The sequence below is a fragment of the Jatropha curcas genome, chromosome 5 (genome assembly GCF_041381405.1).
Source record: "Jatropha curcas cultivar XTBG-Jc1 chromosome 5, XTBG_Jcur_1.0, whole genome shotgun sequence".
NCBI lineage: Eukaryota > Viridiplantae > Streptophyta > Magnoliopsida > Malpighiales > Euphorbiaceae > Jatropha > Jatropha curcas.
Window position 1 is genome coordinate 23,298,044 of NC_143155.1, and position 18,653 is coordinate 23,316,696.

The following is an 18,653-nucleotide window of genomic DNA, read 5'->3' on the forward strand; positions in this document are numbered from 1 at the left end:
GAAAAAAAAGAGTATTTTGACTAAATTGATATAAATAGTATTTAAAAAAAAAAAATTTTATCTAGACGGATTCATGATCTCACTTATAAACCAGATCAGATTAAAAGAATAAGATTTTTCATCGTGGGTCATAAATGTTGCAACGTACCCGGAGAAAAGTAATTTTCAAAAAGAAATAACCCATTAATTTCCTATTTTCAACAAATACAATGGCGATGATAAAAAGAGTGCCACGTGTCAAAGTTTCAAGGCACAAGTTAGATGCCATCATATGCAATCCACCAAACAGAGGTAAGAAAAAATTTTCCAAAATTTGAAATCATCCACTCCCTTTTATCTTATCCAAAGCAAAACAATGGCGATGATAATGAGCACCACTTTCACTAACACCCTAACTTCAACAAATCTCCTCCATACCCACAACACAACCAACTTCAACTACTCATTTCCTCTGATCAAAGCATCAAATGCTTCATCAAACCAAAACGCCATAACCAATAGCAAAAGAAGAATCATAATAGCAACAATCTTAGGCACCACCGTTTCACTATTGCCTTCTTCAGGAGCAATGGCAGAGAATTGGGGCGTCCGTTCATTTTTATGGGAAAGGTTTTTCGAGCCGGACTTGTCGCCGGAAGATTCAGTTGCAAGAATTAAACAAACTGCAGAAGGGTTACATAGCATTAGAGACATGTTAGAGACAATGTCTTGGAGGTATGTTATATTCTATATAAGGCTAAAACAATCCTATCTTTCTAAAGACCTGAAAATTGCTATGGAGACTTTGCCTAAAGCCCGTCACAGAGAGTATGTAGAGTTGGCTAATGACTTGGTTGAAAATATGGCTAGGGTAAGTACTTAATTACTGCTAATTATGTTATTAATTATAATGTTTTAGTAATTTTTTTAATTTTAAACCAAAAAATTAATAAAGTTTAGTGATAATTTATGTTTTTTTTTTTCAGCTTGATGAATTTGTTCGCTCACCGAAGGTATATGAATCTTATCTATACTATGAGAAGACACTGAAGTCTATAGATAATGTTGTGGCATATTTGGCATAGTATATGTATATGTTTGGATTGTTGTTGAATGAGAAAGAAATTGGGTTTTATATGTATATATAATTAAATTTAGATATTTTTTTTTATTGTTTTTTTTTTTTTTTTTTTTTTTTTTGCTATTGAAATTGTGTAATTTCATCCATGATTATTGAACTTGTTACTAAATTTCAACATTATCATATAATTTGATACGGTAAACAAATCAAACAATTTTATATTTTATCTAAAATAACCTTAATGAACACAACAAAAGAAGTTGAATTATTAAGAACTTAATTATTGGTGACAGTTATATAACTAATACTGCATTTCATGCTCGATGCAAATTAAAATCTTAAAAAGGAAACTACACGGATGAGATGGGATGTAGGAATCTCCTCTTCCTTAGAGATTTTGAGTTCTCGATCTTTGGTATGATTAGATTTATCGAGATCTAGATATGTAGTTCCTTTAAAACAATCCGATGGAGAGTTTTGTCCCTCTTCATAGGCATGCCCAGTGTCAATCCGTGATTAGTTTGACCAATAGGTTTTAGACATTAGATAATTAAAATAATAAAAAAAAAGTCCTAAACAGGAAAAAACAGAGGACACAAATTGGAGATACGAGTACATGAAAAACATTCATGTAATGATATATCAATACAGTAGAGGGCTAGAGCTGAGACAGGGATACAGTTGATGCTATAATAATTAGCATAAGAATGACAATTGAGATGAAGGAGCCAACAAGAGATCCAGATAGTCTGTGGCAGAAGCTCCTGAATCTGAATGGCTGGCAAATGGCAACCCAGTTTGCTCTACTATTCCCTTTTTCTGCTAATTGGACAATACTTGTTGCACCCGCTGCCCCGCTACTCAGAATTACCAGCATAACCTTTTTACAAAAGATATATATATATATATATATATATTGATAAGGCTCTGATACCATAGTAGTATTTGATTAATAAACAAGCATTCAAGGACAAGTATTACCATATCAAATACGACCAAAATGATCCTAATAATCTTCATCTTGATCCTGATCATAAGAAAGACGGACAAAGGAAGAGATAGAAGAAGATATGCACATACAATAGAATTTGCTATCGCAAAGAACCTGCATCACATCACATAAAAATAACACATTTGTTATATATATATATCACTTGAATTTTCAGAACTAGTCGAAATTTAGGAAATTACTTGAACACGGGGAAATCTTTATAGTCAGCCCTGAACAGGAAAGATTGAATTGAAAATGGAAGTGTTTGTTTAGTGGTTGTCATGGCAATAGCGCTTGCTAATGTTGCAATAGCTGCAAAAACTCTCAACATAAGGTCAGCTATTGACATCCATCTTTCTAGATTTACCTTAATTATTACCTCTTTTTTTGAGGTTGCATCCATTGATGTTTCCCCAGCTTCCATTGTTCCTGTCTTCATGAAGCTGTATCAAATTGGTTTTTGATGATGAATTTAAGCTGAAACAAGTAGAAACAAAGTGAGTGTGCATATGAAATAGTACACTAAAGCAAATTTGGAGTTTCCTAATGGAAGCAATAGTGAAAAACAACTAAAAGTGGGTATTAGGTTGGTTTAATGCTTTTGCTTTTGTAAGCAGCAATTGATAATAGTTATTAAAGCCAACACAAGATAATGACGTTTCAATTTTATATAATTGAATATTGATTATCAATTGCCTTAATTTTAATATTTTGATGATGAAAAAACTAAGGAGTGAATGCATAATTATCAAATCAAGCAGCTTCATTTTCAATTTACACTCCACAATAATAACAGAATATTTCACTTCTCTTGTTACCTTATTAATTTTTACTTTAACCTATAAAATTAAAGATGGTGTTATTGAAAACTTCAATTTACAAATTTATTACTCTAAAAGTTGTATTAAATGACACTTAAAATCAATTGAGAGTTTAGAAAATTTTTTGAAAGTGAATTTGATGTACTTGATTAAACTTACAATGATCAACGCGATCACATTTAGCCTTCATGTCTTGTAGGTCCATGATCAATAATCATCAAATATAGATCTAACATGTGAAAATGGAGTAGAAACGTAGCCAAAGACAACTTGCCGAGCCGATCATCACAATCGTAGAAGAAAACCAGAATGATATATTTATATATGGTAAGTTTTGAATCGGCAAGTCATCCTTGGCTGCATTACATCTCCTCATCTTCTCATGTAAGATCCAAGATGAAATAACAAGAGGATGGATGTGATAGTGAGTAGCTAGGGGAAAGGGAAGTAATAATGGGAAAGTGGGGGAGAAAAGAGAGTAGTTGTTGCCATGTCAAGCAATAGCAGAAAGCAATTATCAAGAATGGGATTTGGTGGTGAAAGAGTGAGTATATATAGTTGCGTTTTGGTTTTTCAGGGGTTTGCTTGATTTGTTGGTTGCATTAATATGCCATTTTTCGCAAAGGCAGTCAACAAGCGATAGAGTCCAAACCTGTAGCTTAAGCAATCAAACTAGAGTCTTATTTCCTAGTAATTTGGGAAGTGCATTTTTAGTTTGTTCAGGAAGATTGATGAGGAAGAAGAGTTAGTCTTAATGCACGTAAATTGGCTAGAAAATACCTATAATTATAGAATAAATAAAGTATTTTCTTCCAAATATATTCTCATCCTATCCTATATTAACCCCACCTTAAAATTCAAATTGTGTTAAAATTCAAATTGTTACATATATGGTAACGTTCTATTCATGAAAATACTTATCTGTAGTGAAATATCATCTTCCCTTGCATTTGCAATTTTTTTTATCTAAGAACAAAAACAATTTGTAAGTGTTTTTTCTTATTTTTTTATTCATATGAAATAACATCATTGGATTGCACATCAATATTCACCAAATTGTTGATAAATTTTTTATAAAATTTTTTTAAAAAAAATCAGACAACCGATTGATATTATTATTATTATTATTATTATTATTTAATCCTTTTAAAAAACCTTAGCCAGCTTCAATTTCAGGATAAGGGATTGATAACTGATGCAGTTTTCTATATATTCTGGCAATTCACACTCTTCAAGAAAATTTGGAAGGCAATGTTTGGCTATGATTTTGTTCTAACTTATTGGGTGGCAAATAATCATTTTCATGCCTACACCTAACTTATGCAAGGACTTTTTTTTTTTAAGAAGATGAATAATTTTATTACTAGATCCTTGATGAATTTTTTATATTGTTTTGTTCTTCTTATAATACTTTGAATGGTTCACGTATCCTTGAGTACGAAGTTATTTTCTTTTTAGGATTCGTAATTGACTTTTCTATAATTTTTTTTTTATAAATCAAACCTCTAACTTTATAAAAGTTATATACCGGATTCAAAAATTATCAAGTTAGTCATTTTTCATGATTGTTTTAGAACAAATTTGACTATTACTTGTTTAATTTCAATCTACACATGCACACCATGTTTCTTTGTGATGTTTTTTTGAATGATATTTGAATGATATCATTCTCGCTCATAAATAGCATTACGGATTCATTCCAATAATGTCATGAAATAAAATATTGCAGAGGAAATGGAAAACACATTTCCATACAATTTTGATTCTTTCAAAAAAATTCAGATGATTATTGCAGAGGAAATGGTAAAGGGTGATGTGATGGAATGAGGGAAGAAAACATCTCGTGAATGAGTTAGTTAAGGAGTGACATGATTCATGAACCTCTTCAGATTTTGGTTTCTCTTATGAACTCAGCCATTCCATTTTGAGGTCCAATGGCTAAATGCCTACTTGCTTTTCTGTTGCATCATAACATCATTACTCATCTTCTTCTTAATGGGGAAAGTTTGTTTTTAAATTTTTCACCCTTCACAATAATTACACAATTGCGTCTTTTTTTTTTTTTTTTTTTTTTTAAACTAGATTTCAATTTTAATCGGGAAACAACGCAAAATATTTCATCAATGTAGAGACTTATTCTCGGTGTACATGAGCTGACCTATGTTTTCTTTCTCCCATCGTCCTTTGAGCCCAATTGAAAGAGGTTGGGCCTGTTTTGGGAAACAACCATATGGGCCACCAAAACACATAAAACCTAAAGGAAAATGGGCCAATGGGCCCATGGCCTATCTTTACAGAGAGGCAAAAGTAGAAAACGTTAGCTTGTTCCATGTGCGTATTCTTTAGGCTTCAATTCGAATCCTGAGAAACATATATCAGGATAAGATTAGCCAAATTCGGGTCGACCCGTTGGTCGTAGCGGATTCCGCCGCCAAAGCCTCCTTGGACGATCCATCTTCAATCATCAGGTAATAATAACTAAACTCGTCAACTTCCATTCTTCTCCTATTCTTCAGGTTTCTAACGGTTTATTTCTATCGTATCAAGATTGTAATTTTATTTTTTTTTCTTTTTCATGATTTTGAAAACATTTTCTATGACTTTTTTTTGAGATATAGAATTGGGAAAAAAGGGTTTAATGATTATTTTTTAAAAAATGATTTTTTGTATGCATATGTTTAGCGACTCCATCTGTCATGGCCTTGCAGAAAGGAAGCTTGTCTTGTCTGTGTTACGTTTGCCATTTGGACAATATATACAAATTTGACCATTTGCGATTTGTTATATACTGATAAAGTGATGCCTTTCTTTACCAGTCTAGAAAGCGGAGGATATGTCAAGCTCAAACATGGAGAAGGAGCAAGAGATTTGTGATGCTAATCTTCAAGACCAAGTTGTTGGTGGTGAAGAGCTCAAAGCTTCTGATCAAAATGGTGAAAACGCCATGGCCATGCCTTCCCCTCAACAAGAGGTATATTCTATCATTTTATAGTTTTCTTTTTTTTTTTTTTTCTAAAAAAATTGTAATGATCTTTGCTCTTTTGTTGATTGCAAATTTCTTTTGTTTTGTTCAGGAGGAAGTGGTGAAGAAAAAATATGGGGGTATTTTACCAAAGAAGAAACCTTTGATATCTAAGGTAACTATTGTTTATGAAGTTAATATGTTTGAAGAAATGCCTAGCAGAGAATATCGACGAGCATTATTTCTCATTCTATGTAGGATCATGAGCGTGCATTCTTTGATTCTGCTGATTGGGCATTGGGAAAGGTTAGTCTTTTCTTTTGTTCAGAATTTTAATCTACATTTAGATGTTTTCTTACTTATTGGATTTTCGATATTTTTAGATTTTTGATATTGACTTTAAAATTTTATGTTTTGGTTCTTGGCATATGTCTTTTACTTGGACAAATACAGCAAGGAGCAGGAAAGCCTAAAGGTCCACTTGAAGCTCTCCGCCCAAAGTTGCAGGTATTGTGGATACATACACTTACAGGCTGGTTTGGATGAGTGATCGGAGTTGTCATGTTTCGCATTTTCAACCACTTGTTCAAAGGATTTGATAAATACAAAACTTTTGAAATATCATTCTAAAATCCAAAAGACTTAAACAGTTCAAAATTATAAACAAAAAGTTGAAAGCTGAAACTTCTGCTAATTAGTGTCTGCCCTTCAACATATCAAAGCATTAATTATCCGAATTCAAGAAATCAACATACCAAATATAGCTTTAATTATCCGAATTCAAGAAATCAATGCACCGTCTTGATTCATGGTTGTCTATATCATTATACAAGTAGGTTTATATTTGTTTTGATGGTTTGACACAGTTTCTGTTTGTTGCAGCCCTCCCCACATCACAACCAAGTGCGTTTGAGGCGATCAGCTTATGCTCCTGCAGACGATTGTGATGGTATGTACAGTTGATTATTTTATTTTCCAGATATCTTTGTTTGAACTTGTCCAAGACCTCATCTCTACCATTCCATTTACTAGCAGTTGATGGTGGGAATAACCATACATCTTCTGAGGATGAGAACAACACAATGGAAGCTGGGGATGATAAGAACACTGGCCATGGGGACCAGAGCTGCCATAACTAGACGCACATATTGGAGTTGGACCAACTGAGATTGTACCTTTGTTTCATTTTTCTCTCAATCGGAGATTTATAAGGTGCTCATATAATAAATTACAAATGTTGCTGAGCCTTTTTTAATCAGTAATTAAACAGAGCCAAAAGAAAAAAGTATGCGATAGTCATCGTTGGTTGTATTCATTTTAACCATAAATGCAATAGTTGGTATGAAGAATTTCTTAATGCTTTTTTTTTTTTTTTTCACTTGTCTTATTTATGGCTTTCTTTTTCCTGTTAAGGAGAAAGCTTTTGAAAGAAAAGAGAAATAGTGTTTGGTAGGAAAGGCTTTTCTGTCCTAAAACAATCTTTTTAGATGATGCTGGCAGTTTGAAATTACCACTAGCCATTTCAAAGTTTTTTACAGCTAGAACATGTTAAATATATTCTTAAAATGCAATTCTTGCTAGTTTTAGGATAAACAACTATTTAATGCCTCATATTTAATCATAAGTACAATTATCTGTTATTTGGTATAGGTATTGATTAGTTCTTGAAGTTTATTTCTTATTAAACTATTTTGTTCTTGTGACCATTAGTGTCATTTTAGAAATTAAATAGCTTGTAATATTTGAATATTCGGTCATTCACATTTAATAGAATGTTACAATTTAGTCATTTATAATTAATATTGAATAATTATTGTCTCTCATTTAATAGTAAAAAACTAAAATAACAATTCCTGGACAAAGAACTAAATCGAAACTAAATTTCAGAGACTAATTAATATATTTATTAAATAAAAAAACTGAAGCAGTAATTATGATCAAACTTGAAGGACCAAATGGTTTATCAACCACCTAACCCCCCCAAAAAAAAAAAAAAAAAAAAAAGGAAATGCCAGATAAATCTAAATCAATGAACTATTGGGAAAGGGCCTCAACTTATAAGAGCCCAAACTAGTAAAGCTAATTAGTACATATTAATAAAATTATATATTTAAAAGAACTTGTAATTAATTCAAATATGAAATTGTTTATAAAATAATTTTTAATGAAATTCATTTACAAAATGAGATTAATTCACAAAAATTTATTTTTAACAGATTAAAAAAAATTTGAGAGGTGAATTTATCATGCACTTCTCACTTATCAATAAGCTATGTGTTACAAGAATTTATTTATTCTCATTTAACCTTAATTGTTTAAAAATAGTATCTAGATTTATTTAGAAATTAAAAATTGTAAAATAATATAAAGAGATTTTAGATTAATCAAAATTGAGAAACAATTTATTGATTTATCTAATTCTTTATGATTAAATTTTAAACCATATAATTTTATTTCAAAAATATCATTTAAATGCATAAGATTTTATTATCTAACCAAATGATTAAATTGAAATTTCAAAATTTTACAATCCATAAAATTTAATTTCCATGAACTTTACATTTTCGTTGATCCAAATCACCGCGAAAAATAATCAACAGAGAATGGAGAACGAAAAAGGCGATGTGAACTCGATCTCGTTTGCACGCTTCCCTTTTTCCTCAAACCCTTGAATTATATAGAACGGGAGATGTCAACCCCAAGTCGTTTTTTATTGTCTACGATTTAATGGTTCCAGAAAGACCATGATTTCTCTGTAATCTCTTTCATTCCTTAGTAGCCAACTGATAAAAAACGAACTAAAATTGCATTTAAACATACAATATATCAAACTACTAGTTAATTTATCTGGCATTTGTTCTTCACTTAATAAAACCACCTGCACTAAATGTCTGTCGAACAGTCAAAGCGAAATTGGCTTCTGAAAGCTTAATTGCAGTCAAATTCAATGAAAAAGAAAATGTTGTAGCCAACAAAAGGAAAAAAAAAAAGGACCTTCAAATTAGAATAGAAATTAATAGTACAGGCAAATAAATATAATGACATTGGAGGGATGCAAAATTGAAATGCACAGCCATTGCAAATCAGCATCTTCAAATTATGCTCAACCATAGAATGCAACTAAATCAAACTGCTGTTTGCACTTTGCAAACATGTACACAAATATGCATCAGCAAGACCATGAAATCTATCACATCAAAATTTAGAAAAGAAATTAATCGGCACAACTATACTAATCTGGCAAATAGACAAAAACAGACTATCAAAAACTACAGGCTAGCATATAACCACGCTCTTCGTTCCATTGTGTTTCACTCTGTAAGATAATGAGCATTTCATGTTATATTCATGCAATGAGACCCTATAGAAGAGCAGTTATATTACTCCTTGGGCATTATTCTTTTTATCATTTTCCCTCGCATTTAGATCACTTATTACCCTACAAATGTGCCATTGAAGGATGAGCATGCAATGTCCTAATGAAGTGTAAGTTTCAAACTAAAAATTAGAAACTTTTTGATAAGGATCTGGACCCCTAACTTCGCCCCAAAAGCTAGCTTGTAGGGGAAGGACTGAACCCAACCTTATACACTAGCCTAGGATGTACTCCACGGGCGATGTGGGACGCATCATCCCCACCCCCATAAGACCCGACTACCTCAGTCGGCGTTCTGACGAACCCCATGAGACACCGACCCTATGAAGCCAGAGCTTTGATACCAAATGATAAGGATCTGGACCTCTAACTTCATCCCAAAAGCTAGCTCGTAGGGGAAGGACTGAACCCAGCTTTATACACTAGCCAAGGATGTACTCCGCGGGCGATGTGGGACACATCACTTTTCCCTTTGCTTTTTCAAATCAAAATTTTGTCCAAATAATTGATGTGATATCACATGACTATATTTCTATTGTTTGATCTCAATCATCTAAATTCTCATTTGCAGTTAGGTTATGTTTGATGGGAACATCCAGCTCAGTAATTAATTAGTAATAACTACTTTACTAGTTGCAGAAAAACATACCTCCTGGTCAAGGAAACCATGATTTAATACCTGCCACATTAGTTCCAGAAAGAACTTAAATCCATCTGCTCAAGGACTAGTAAAAATAAGAAGATACAATATAAAGAATAAGCCTACCCCTTGACCTGACTTTATCTTCACCAAGTCAGCAATCTGTCAATCAACTCAAAGAGGAATATGCACAATTACCTCTCAGGCAAACCATAGCCCTGATTGTGATTTTCCCAAAGCTTTAAGAAACAAACCTGAAGATATACCATGACCAAGATACATGCGTTTAAAGGAGTTTGCATAATCAGAACAATTTCATATCTTAATCACAAGTGAAATTCATGAAGATCTAAAAATAGATGGAAAAATGAGTTGGTTCCCTTTAACTAAATGATGGCAACAAAAAGCCATGGGTCATAGAGAAAAGAAAATAATGATAAAAAAAAAAAAATGCAAGTTGAAATAATGAATGCCAGCACAACTAACAAGAAGATGGTTCAGTGTAACTGAAAGTACAACAACCTAATTTTCCAAATGTCTAATGCGATACTCTCTCAATCCACACAAAGATTGAAAACTACAAAACGCCAGATGCCATCACAATTCAGTTACACAAGCTTTTTCCTCCACAGAACCAGGAGGAAAAAGTCATCGCTGCCAATCACATTACTTTTACAAAGAAAACATGTGTTATTGCTGTTACACGTAAGTGTGCTGAGCATATGACCATTTAGAGCACATAATATAGAGCTTGATAAGTATTGGTGTCAAGGTCCACTTTGATTGGTGAATTGCATCATCAGAACATGTAGGTCACCCAAACAAAGCATCCAGGGTGAACCAAGGTGAGGCACAATTTTCTCAAACTTTGTTCATCTGATCTTTTCTGAACTAGGCCAAAGGCTTCATCAAAAGGGCAGAAAGAGGCTTCAGGATTTGTAGGTCGCTGCTGTTTAGATTGTAGAGAGAAGGGAAAAGGTCATTAGAATTCTAAAACTTGGATGGGTGGGTTAGATATCATCATTCATCTATGTGCTCCTGTCTCCTCTTAATAAAATATATATATGACATACTTATTGGGACAATAAATTAATTTAAAAAAAGAGGAAAACAAAATCATACCTGTTGGCCATATAATATGGGACTAATATCCATGATGCTTTCTTTGGTTAACTGAGTTTTGACCAGATAACCTAGAAAGAGATGCTAAAATCAGGCCTGGAAGATATATAATCAAAATGGCCCAAAAAGAAAGATAATTGAATACTTGAAATTTAAGAGGCAAAAGAGAAAGGAAAAAAAAGAATAAACTAATTGCCCAGCTTTCAGCTAACAATTCCGATGGTGAAAAAAAAAAAAAAAAAAAAAAAGGGTGTCTCAAACATATGCTAAACAAATAAAAATAAAAATAAAAAACTTACCCCCCACCACCAGAACGACCAGAAGAGAAGCCACCACCATATGCTCCGTAAGCACTTTCACCACCACTCTGGATAGTGACAACCACACAAAACATTGTAAGAAATAATGACAATGTAGCCATGATTGCACAAGATTTTACAAATCCTTAAGTGTTTCTAGACACAAAAGTCATGAATACCTCACACCTTAAAAAGATGAAAAAAGCAAAAAAGATAAGGGAAAAATACAAAAGAACTTCATAAACTTACCAGTGAACTACCATTACTTCCATAATTGTCAGTTGCAGGCAAATCACGTGAACTATAACCACCAGATGAGGAGTATCCGCGTCCGCGTGATTGACTTTCTCGATTCCCATATTTCGGACCATCTAACATGTCCACTGAAACAGGAATATATGGAAGAGTTGGTGGAAATGCAGTTAGGGCTCCATCCCTCCCAAATAAATTGGCTTTCAACCTCAAAACAACATGTGAGAGGGCATTGCTAGCAACATCAAGGCTGCCGGTGATCTGATAAGCATTAAAAGATATTGTCTCCATAACACTGTAATGATTGGGCATAAAAGAAATGCATGCTATAAAGTTTATGATCATCCACCTGCACCATCTCATCATCATCAGAAGCAACCTTGGGAAGATTTTCCTCTGAGAGGATTCGGATGCTTGCCCGTGTTACACTTCTCATCTCAGAAATAATAGCCCCTCCTTTACCCATGAGGCATCCAATCTGTGATCTTGGTACAAGTAGACGAGTGGTAACTACAGAGTCACCTGACTCCCTTTCAGTTTTCTCACTGCAGCGTGGTTGCAGGCGCAGTGCTGCATTGAGTGTTGCAGATTGATCTTCAAAATACTGTAAGAGCAAATGTTTGAAACAGCAATAATCATGTGGCTCTAAATCTAGAATCTAAATATATTTGTAGTGTAATCGATAGCGAAATAACTGATAAATAAGAATGCATCCTCACCTCCTTTGCTGATATAAATATAATGCAATCATCTCCTTCAGCACCAGAACTATCAACTTTAATCGATGCCCTAGATTCCTGACGAATTTGCTTAATGATACCACCACCTTTTCCAATCACACCTCCGATATTTCCAATAGGACACACCAAACGAAGAGAGAACTCTTTAGCAGAAGCTTCATCTCTCTGATCAGAGTACAAAGACGATGACCAGCCACCTTTGTAATTACCATAAAGACTCATTAAAGGGGTACCAGCATTGGCAGTCACAAACATGCTACCAGATTGATAAATGTTGGTTGAGGAAGACAAAAGCAAATGCTGGGATCTGGATGGATTGTCATGAAGGCGAGAAGCCACTTGATAAAGAGCCTTTCTAACAACAGCAGGTTCTCCAATTATCTGAAATCATAAAATTGAAATAAAAGAAACCAGGCAATGAATTAAAACCCCCTCAAGTCACCTAACAAATCGGCAATATCAAAAAATTTAAACCCACTCATTCCTACATCAGATAATGAACACTCCATAACTATAATTCATTCATATCCTCCATCAACTGCCCCAAACAACAATGATGCCTATGAAAACTTGGGTTCTAAGTACGTAACTGAAGGATGGTACACAGAGAGCCACGATATAGTGTGGTTAGCTACACGAGCAGTTGTTTGACCATTTTCACTTTCCTTAGTTTTTTCCAGAGACAAAATCCTTATGAGCTGTAGCATGACTATTTATGGGAACTTAAAAGGAATGAAAACAAGCAAACATCGACATAATAAAAGTTCAAAGAAATACTCCTCACCTGAAGTAGCTCATCGCTACTGAAAGCCAAAGGAGGCAGATGCTCATCCTTTAAAATACGAATCTGAGCACGAGTTTCGCTCCGTATATTCTGAATCACCTGTCCACCTTTCCCAATAACACAGCCAATCTGATCAGAAGGCACAAGCATCCTAACAGTAACCTGTTGAGGCTCTCCAAATTCATCATCTTCATCATTACTAGGAGGCAAGTCCTCAGCAACAATCCTATCATGAACCATGAAAAGAGCATCCTGAGCAGGGGAAACAAACTCGCCAGTATCTCCAAAAAGATTAGTCTCCTCGTTAGAGCTATAAATAGTAACAATGCGCTCCTCAAATCCGGGCATAGCCTCGCTAATTCTAATGTTCGATTTACTCTCTGACCTCAATTGCTTCGCTATCTCACCACCTCGGCCAATAATACTCCCAATCTTTCTCAACGGACATAAGTAGCGGTAGACGGTGTCTTCACTCCCAATCGTATGCGGCTGGTCGCCATCGTCGCCAGGGTTCCTCCGCTTGCCTCCGCCGTAGTCATATTGCGAATTGGATCTCTTTCCATAATCATTTTTCTGGCCGGCCATAGATCTGGAAATGGAATAATCAACGGATCGAGAGAGCGAGAGGAAGAGAAAGAAAACGGAACACGTAAACAAAGAAGAAGAAGATAATATAAGAGAGAAATTTTGCAGTATAGCGAGGAGTCTTGCTTGCGGTATGTGTGGATGTTACTTTAGAATTGACTTTTGTGTTGTTTTGTTTTGGTTTGAGCGAGCGGTGGTGTATTTATATGGAGAGAGAAAATCAATATGTGAAAGTGGACAGCTGGCATTAGATTCTAGGGTAGGATTGCCTCTTTTGTCACGGTCACAGCTCGTTAGATTTTCTCTTCGATCCTGTCATTCCTAAATTACCAACATAGTAAAGATTTTATTGAACTATAAGAAAAAAAATGTATTGATGGAAACACTGCTCTCCAAAACCACGGAATTAAGATAAATTTGACAAAAAAAAGTGAAATTTAGTTTATATAAAAACCATTATCTAGTTTATATAAACAATCCAGGGCCAAACAAATAAACCAAGACCTTTCAAGGATGATCCTTATTAATTCATCTCTTTTCTCCTCTCTTTATCCTCTAAACCCCATAATTCTTTGCTCTTCTACCCCCAAAACTAATGCTTCAACCCTCAAACCCAAACCGTCGAATCATGTCAGCAACCAATTTAACGTTGAGACAAAGCTATCAAGAATTTGCCCATGTGGAAGAAGGCATTTTCTTGAAGCCGCAGCAACAGCTTTAATTTCAGTGCCTTCTGCAAATGCTTCTGATTATAAGGTATTATACGAAATAATATATGGCTTATTTTGATTGATTTATGAACGAAAGGAGAGTTTATACATTAGATACAGTCTACTTGTAGGCTGTACTAAACAGGGTTCACCCTCCAAGACCTGATTGGTACGAAGAATTTTATGCATCGCTTTTGAAATTAGAGAGAGCGTATGAGGCAGAGGTTAGCATAACTAGTGAACTTTCTTTTCTTGTTAATTTTGAAATTTTCTTGGCTTTTCCATTTGATGGTATCATGTGGTATTTAGTGTTTATATTGTTTGGTAAGATTGCAGCTTACAAGTCAGATCTCTTTACTAATTTGAGGGGAAAGACCAAGAAAGTATTGGAGATTGGCATTGGCACTGGCCCCAATCTCAAATACTATGCTAGTGATGATGACGATTTAGAGGTTTTTGGTGTGGATCCAAATGGGAAGATGGAAAAATATGCACAACAAGCAGCGGAGGCTGCTGGTGTAGCGCCTGCGAATTTCAAATTTATACAGGCAGTATGTGTTTTTTTTTTTTTTTTTCCAAAATTCATTATCTAGTAGTAATTTCATAGATATTATTATATGCCTCCCATGAAAATTACCCTCTCAAGCTAAATGGCTGAAGAAATTTGCAAATGGGCTTTTCTAGTTGTTGGTTATGCTTCCCATTTGTTTTGATCTGTCACTGGCATTTCAGGGTGTCAAATACATGTAATTTCATCATACTAGTACACAGAGTAACAGCAAACAGGTAAAATGATAAGGCATTTGCTTTTTACTTTGTTGGTAGAAATGAAATTGAAGTATCAAATTTATTTCTAGAAATTATAGAATTTGGTTTAGTTGCATTAAATTCTATAAATTTGAATTTATTATGGCATTTTCATTTATATCAAAATTGAAATTGCGAAATTTCAAATGAATTTGCATTGCAGAATTCGCTTATGTTAAACAAGGCCCTTACAGTTCACCAGATTTTACTGAAAGATTCGACAGAATAATCTGAACAGCTGCTCCTTTGAATCACTTGCTCAGTCTCCTTGCCAATAGGGGGCAGGTCCACTTGTAGTTTAATTTTAGTGCCATCAAGTTAAACTTTGATTTTATCATTTGTTGCTTTAGCAATTTGTAAACTTTTTTTTTTTTTTTTTTTTTTTTTTTTTTTTGGTTGATTTTCAAGTTATTGCTTATATCCAGGTTGGGGAGGCTATACCATTAAGTGATGCTTCTGTTGATGCAGTTGTTGGAACTCTCGTATTATGCTCCGTTGCTGATGTTGATCAGACATTGCAGGGTAATTGATTTTCTGCTTGGGATTTTTGTTTATTTGAACTTAACCAACTTAAAATTCAAAAGGAAAGCCTCAAGCTGTCTGTTACAAGGTTACTTTGTTCTATAAGAGAAGTGAGAAGACATTAGCTATTTTGTTCTGCATAGGTTTACAGAGTCACAGACTAATTAATAAATCTTATCTTTAGAACAAATTCACCATTGTTTCCGATAGTAGAGATGGTTTTGAATTCTCAATTCATATATGATTTACAGCTAGCAGCATTAAATAATTCCATTCTCTTGTATCCAAAAACAAAAGACTGCCTATTAAAATTTCGGCAACATTTGTTCATAATAGGCCATGTAAGTTGTAAATGGTTTTTGTTTAGTGCATTGTTAGAGTTATATGCTATATATGTCTGAGATTTCAAGCTACTGAGATTGAACTTGAACCATTTGTGTGTAGAGGTGAAGAGGCTGCTTAGACCAGGTGGGCTTTACTTATTTGTGGAGCATGTGGCGGCAAAAGGTACGAAGCTTAAACTACTTGATTCGTTATGAATGTGGAACTTAAAACTTTTTTTCAGTATTAAACGAACTTTAAATTATCAATGAGCATTTTTATTCATAACAAGCATTGGAAAAATGAAATCTAAACGGGTTCAATAAAAGCTTTTATGAAATTTATTTAACATTGAACGGGATGCTTTTATTAGTGTTGATGTTTTAACTTGTATTGGTTGATGCAGATGGAACATTTCTTAGATTTCTACAGAATGTCCTTGATCCTCTACAACAAGCAGTTGCTGATGGCTGTCATCTAACAAGAGAAACTGGAAAGAAGATTTCAGAAGCTGGATTCTCAGGCGTCGATATAAGCACAACCATTTTCTCTAATGCTGCATTTATAAACCCTCAAGTGTATGGAATAGCTAGCAAGTGACATTACGAGGGTATCATGCTCTGGATTTGCTGCGCAATTGCTTCATTTAATTTTTAAGATGTAGAGCTACATAATTTGTGAGGCATAGTCTTATTTTCTGATACAAAAGCAGAGACTTAGATCGCCATCCGCAATTTTAAATGGATGATTATATGACGTGTGCAGTTTACTTTAAGGAACTAGGTTCTATATTGGACATTATAAAAATCTGAATATACATTTTATCTGTCAGAATATGGCACATCCAAATTTTACCGTTTTAATTTTTGAAATTCTTCTATTTTATTAACTCTTTGATATTGATTTAGTGATTAGTGAGATATGCAATCAATTGGCAAAATCTGAGAATCATTTGATTGAATGCACTCAGATGAACATTTTTCAGTACTTGTCATCATCAGAGATTGATTTTTTATTGATTTAGTATAAATTGTTCTTCAGTTTCCTTCACATTTCATATCGTGAAAGCCTATAAAATTACTTCTATTATTTATAGCTTACTTCAAATTATACTTTTGCATATAGAAAAAAGTTAAATGGGATGCAACCTGCAAGTGTCAAATAATAATACTTGAGGTCTCTAAGGCCAAAGCACAAGCATTACAGCAAAGAAGGAAGTGACGTACAATCAGTGATGTATTGCCTAGTTTGTTAATTTGTTAAGCTTATTTTACATGTAATGTTTTATTTTTGACAGCTGTATTAAATTCTCTCTCTCACAAAAGGCCAAAAGCGACGGTTACCACTCTTTATTTCTCTTAGCTTTCGCTCATTTTCTCGCTTCCTACTTTAGTTCTTGTTGATTTCCATACTGATTTGGGCATAATCGAGTTGCTTTCATCCTATTGTGATGGCTGGTTCAAGTTACAGTAAAGATTGCTCATCCTTTTTCCTCTGGTAATTGTTTTTTCCCCCTCGTAATATGGTTTCTTCTTCGATTTATAATCTTAGGTCAAAAATTGGGGATTTGTGGTAGTTGTTCTTTAGAATCATCTTCTATTGCCATTATATTTGCTTTGAAAGCATAGTTAGTTGTTTTCATCCTAAAATCAGTTCTTATTCTTTTTTTTCTAGGGTTCACTTTGGGATTTTCATGTTTAGTTGAGTTCAATTGTTCTCAGTTTGGATTCAGCTTGTCAGTTTCGTTGTTGGTTCTATTTCTTTCTCAAAATTCACATTCTAGGGTTTCTATCACATGACTAATCCTTTGAATCGCTATACTCCTCTTAATCCGATTTACTATGCGTCTTCTCCCTATTCTCTTCATCCATCTTCTTACGTATGCTGACTGGATTTTCTAAGCCTTCTGCAGGTCAGATCCTCTGGAACGGTCATGATGCAACAGAATCTGGAGTTTTCCACCAATATAAGCTTCAACTTAATTGGCTATCCTTGAAAGATGCCATCAAAGAAAAGTTTACTGTCCTTGACAATGTTCAGTGGTTTGAGATTCTTGAAGGCAAGCAAGGGGATTCTATGCCTTCTATTGAGTTAATGGGGCTCGAAGATTGGCTAGAAGGATGACTTTGGTAGATATGCTTGATCCAGCCGATATCTCATAAAATTCCATCACCTCATAAAATTCCATCACTGTAGGTTAGGCTAATTATGTTATTCTGTTTCAACTGGTTGAGCGTACATTACTTGTAAAAGAGCAGTTTGCTGCCTTGATGTGAAGCCATAGGAATGAACAAAGGATAATGATTCTGAATAAAATGCTTTGTGTAACTATTTCTTGATTCAGAACTTTTATTTATTTATTATTTGTTTTACATGGAATTGAATGAGAAGCTATGAACTTGGCATTGTTATGCTTATGGTGTGAGTGCAGGAGGAGAAGTGAATTTTACCCCGGGTATGATGTTATTTACCAAATTACCCTTAACTTATTGCCCTCCGCAAGTTACCGTTATGTTCCACCGCCCAACGCCTCGCACTCAAAAGGCTAATCATGGAATAAAAGGAAAACACGAAGTTACCATCAAATGCAAGATGCGCCCATTGTATGAATCAAGCAATCTTGAGAATGAGGCTTTGCTCTCAGAGAGGCGGCAGAGAAGG

At 34.2% G+C, this 18,653-nt stretch overlaps 5 protein-coding genes across 12 annotated transcripts; 3 read left to right on the forward strand and 2 right to left on the reverse strand.

The window, feature by feature from the left end:
- Nucleotides 1-283: 283 nt before the first annotated feature.
- Nucleotides 284-1,150, forward strand: PNSL2 (PsbQ-like 2). The gene is made up of 2 exons (XM_012212289.4): nt 284-850; nt 966-1,150. Exons 1-2 carry the CDS (start codon nt 356-358, stop codon nt 1,062-1,064), a joined length of 594 nt encoding a protein of 197 aa, XP_012067679.1. The 5' UTR covers nt 284-355; the 3' UTR covers nt 1,065-1,150.
- Nucleotides 1,151-1,660: 510 nt separating this feature from the next.
- On the reverse strand, nt 1,661-3,539 carry LOC105630950 (casparian strip membrane protein 4). 2 transcript variants are annotated; one of them, XM_012212949.4, is made up of 4 exons: nt 3,032-3,539; nt 2,252-2,528; nt 2,042-2,165; nt 1,661-1,940 (listed from the first exon to the last, which is right to left on the reverse strand). In XM_012212949.4, the coding sequence occupies exons 2-4, from the start codon at nt 2,488-2,490 to the stop codon at nt 1,719-1,721; spliced, it is 585 nt and encodes a 194-aa protein (XP_012068339.2). In that variant the 5' UTR covers nt 2,491-2,528; nt 3,032-3,539; the 3' UTR covers nt 1,661-1,718. The 2 variants fall into 2 exon arrangements, with proteins under 2 accessions (XP_012068339.2, XP_089577578.1); XM_089721452.1 differs by lacking the exon at nt 3,032-3,539 and having other exon boundaries at nt 2,252-2,726.
- A 1,659-nt stretch (nt 3,540-5,198) lies between these two features.
- LOC105630464 (uncharacterized) lies at nt 5,199-7,191 on the forward strand. 3 transcript variants are annotated; one of them, XM_012212283.4, is made up of 7 exons: nt 5,199-5,340; nt 5,689-5,843; nt 5,947-6,009; nt 6,093-6,140; nt 6,288-6,341; nt 6,717-6,783; nt 6,867-7,191. In XM_012212283.4, exons 2-7 carry the CDS (start codon nt 5,706-5,708, stop codon nt 6,971-6,973), a joined length of 477 nt encoding a protein of 158 aa, XP_012067673.1. In that variant the 5' UTR covers nt 5,199-5,340; nt 5,689-5,705; the 3' UTR covers nt 6,974-7,191. The 3 variants fall into 3 exon arrangements, with proteins under 3 accessions (XP_012067673.1, XP_012067677.1, XP_012067674.1); XM_012212287.4 differs by having other exon boundaries at nt 6,870-7,191; XM_012212284.4 differs by lacking the exon at nt 5,199-5,340 and adding an exon at nt 5,348-5,388.
- A 1,125-nt stretch (nt 7,192-8,316) lies between these two features.
- On the reverse strand, nt 8,317-13,805 carry LOC105630463 (RNA-binding KH domain-containing protein RCF3). Of its 4 annotated transcripts, XR_002284027.3 has the most exons (9): nt 13,048-13,805; nt 12,243-12,644; nt 11,873-12,127; nt 11,521-11,784; nt 11,272-11,339; nt 10,973-11,043; nt 9,977-10,104; nt 9,860-9,889; nt 8,317-8,617 (listed from the first exon to the last, which is right to left on the reverse strand). XR_002284027.3 is itself a non-coding variant. In XM_012212282.4 (7 exons), exons 1-6 carry the CDS (start codon nt 13,630-13,632, stop codon nt 10,995-10,997), a joined length of 1,623 nt encoding a protein of 540 aa, XP_012067672.1. In that variant the 5' UTR covers nt 13,633-13,805; the 3' UTR covers nt 10,308-10,796; nt 10,973-10,994. The 4 variants fall into 4 exon arrangements, 2 of the variants coding, with proteins under 2 accessions (XP_012067672.1, XP_012067671.1); XR_016321013.1 differs by having other exon boundaries at nt 8,317-9,889; XM_012212282.4 differs by lacking the exons at nt 8,317-8,617; nt 9,860-9,889; nt 9,977-10,104 and adding an exon at nt 10,308-10,796.
- Nucleotides 13,806-13,965: 160 nt separating this feature from the next.
- LOC105630461 (uncharacterized) lies at nt 13,966-18,338 on the forward strand. Of its 2 annotated transcripts, none has more exons than XM_089722023.1 (7): nt 13,966-14,388; nt 14,474-14,566; nt 14,672-14,893; nt 15,575-15,671; nt 16,116-16,178; nt 16,399-17,489; nt 17,895-18,338. In XM_089722023.1, exons 1-6 carry the CDS (start codon nt 14,146-14,148, stop codon nt 16,590-16,592), a joined length of 912 nt encoding a protein of 303 aa, XP_089578149.1. In that variant the 5' UTR covers nt 13,966-14,145; the 3' UTR covers nt 16,593-17,489; nt 17,895-18,338. The 2 variants fall into 2 exon arrangements, with proteins under 2 accessions (XP_089578149.1, XP_012067670.1); XM_012212280.4 differs by having other exon boundaries at nt 17,905-18,338.
- Nucleotides 18,339-18,653: the final 315 nt, after the last annotated feature.

What these genes read in the sequence shown, in the direction of transcription:
- PNSL2 (XM_012212289.4), top strand. Translation starts at nt 356, where the DNA reads ATGGCGATGATAATGAGCACCACTTTCACTAACACCCTAACTTCAACA. An exon ending in TGGTTGAAAATATGGCTAGG is followed by an intron (nt 851 to 965) that starts GTAAGTACTTAA and finishes TTTTTTTTTCAG; the next exon opens with CTTGATGAATTTGTTCGCTC.
- LOC105630950 (XM_012212949.4), bottom strand. Translation starts at nt 2,490, where the DNA reads ATGAAGACAGGAACAATGGAAGCTGGGGAAACATCAATGGATGCAACC. An exon ending in AAAGATTTCCCCGTGTTCAA is followed by an intron (nt 2,166 to 2,251) that starts GTAATTTCCTAA and finishes GATGTGATGCAG; the next exon opens with GTTCTTTGCGATAGCAAATT. An exon ending in TTTTGGTCGTATTTGATATG is followed by an intron (nt 1,941 to 2,041) that starts GTAATACTTGTC and finishes TTTTGTAAAAAG; the next exon opens with GTTATGCTGGTAATTCTGAG.
- LOC105630464 (XM_012212283.4), top strand. Translation starts at nt 5,706, where the DNA reads ATGTCAAGCTCAAACATGGAGAAGGAGCAAGAGATTTGTGATGCTAAT. An exon ending in TGCCTTCCCCTCAACAAGAG is followed by an intron (nt 5,844 to 5,946) that starts GTATATTCTATC and finishes TGTTTTGTTCAG; the next exon opens with GAGGAAGTGGTGAAGAAAAA. An exon ending in AGAAACCTTTGATATCTAAG is followed by an intron (nt 6,010 to 6,092) that starts GTAACTATTGTT and finishes CATTCTATGTAG; the next exon opens with GATCATGAGCGTGCATTCTT.
- LOC105630463 (XM_012212282.4), bottom strand. Translation starts at nt 13,632, where the DNA reads ATGGCCGGCCAGAAAAATGATTATGGAAAGAGATCCAATTCGCAATAT. An exon ending in TATTTATATCAGCAAAGGAG is followed by an intron (nt 12,128 to 12,242) that starts GTGAGGATGCAT and finishes TTGCTCTTACAG; the next exon opens with TATTTTGAAGATCAATCTGC. An exon ending in GAAGTAATGGTAGTTCACTG is followed by an intron (nt 11,340 to 11,520) that starts GTAAGTTTATGA and finishes GTCACTATCCAG; the next exon opens with AGTGGTGGTGAAAGTGCTTA.
- LOC105630461 (XM_089722023.1), top strand. Translation starts at nt 14,146, where the DNA reads ATGATCCTTATTAATTCATCTCTTTTCTCCTCTCTTTATCCTCTAAAC. An exon ending in CAAATGCTTCTGATTATAAG is followed by an intron (nt 14,389 to 14,473) that starts GTATTATACGAA and finishes GTCTACTTGTAG; the next exon opens with GCTGTACTAAACAGGGTTCA. An exon ending in TGTTGATCAGACATTGCAGG is followed by an intron (nt 15,672 to 16,115) that starts GTAATTGATTTT and finishes ATTTGTGTGTAG; the next exon opens with AGGTGAAGAGGCTGCTTAGA.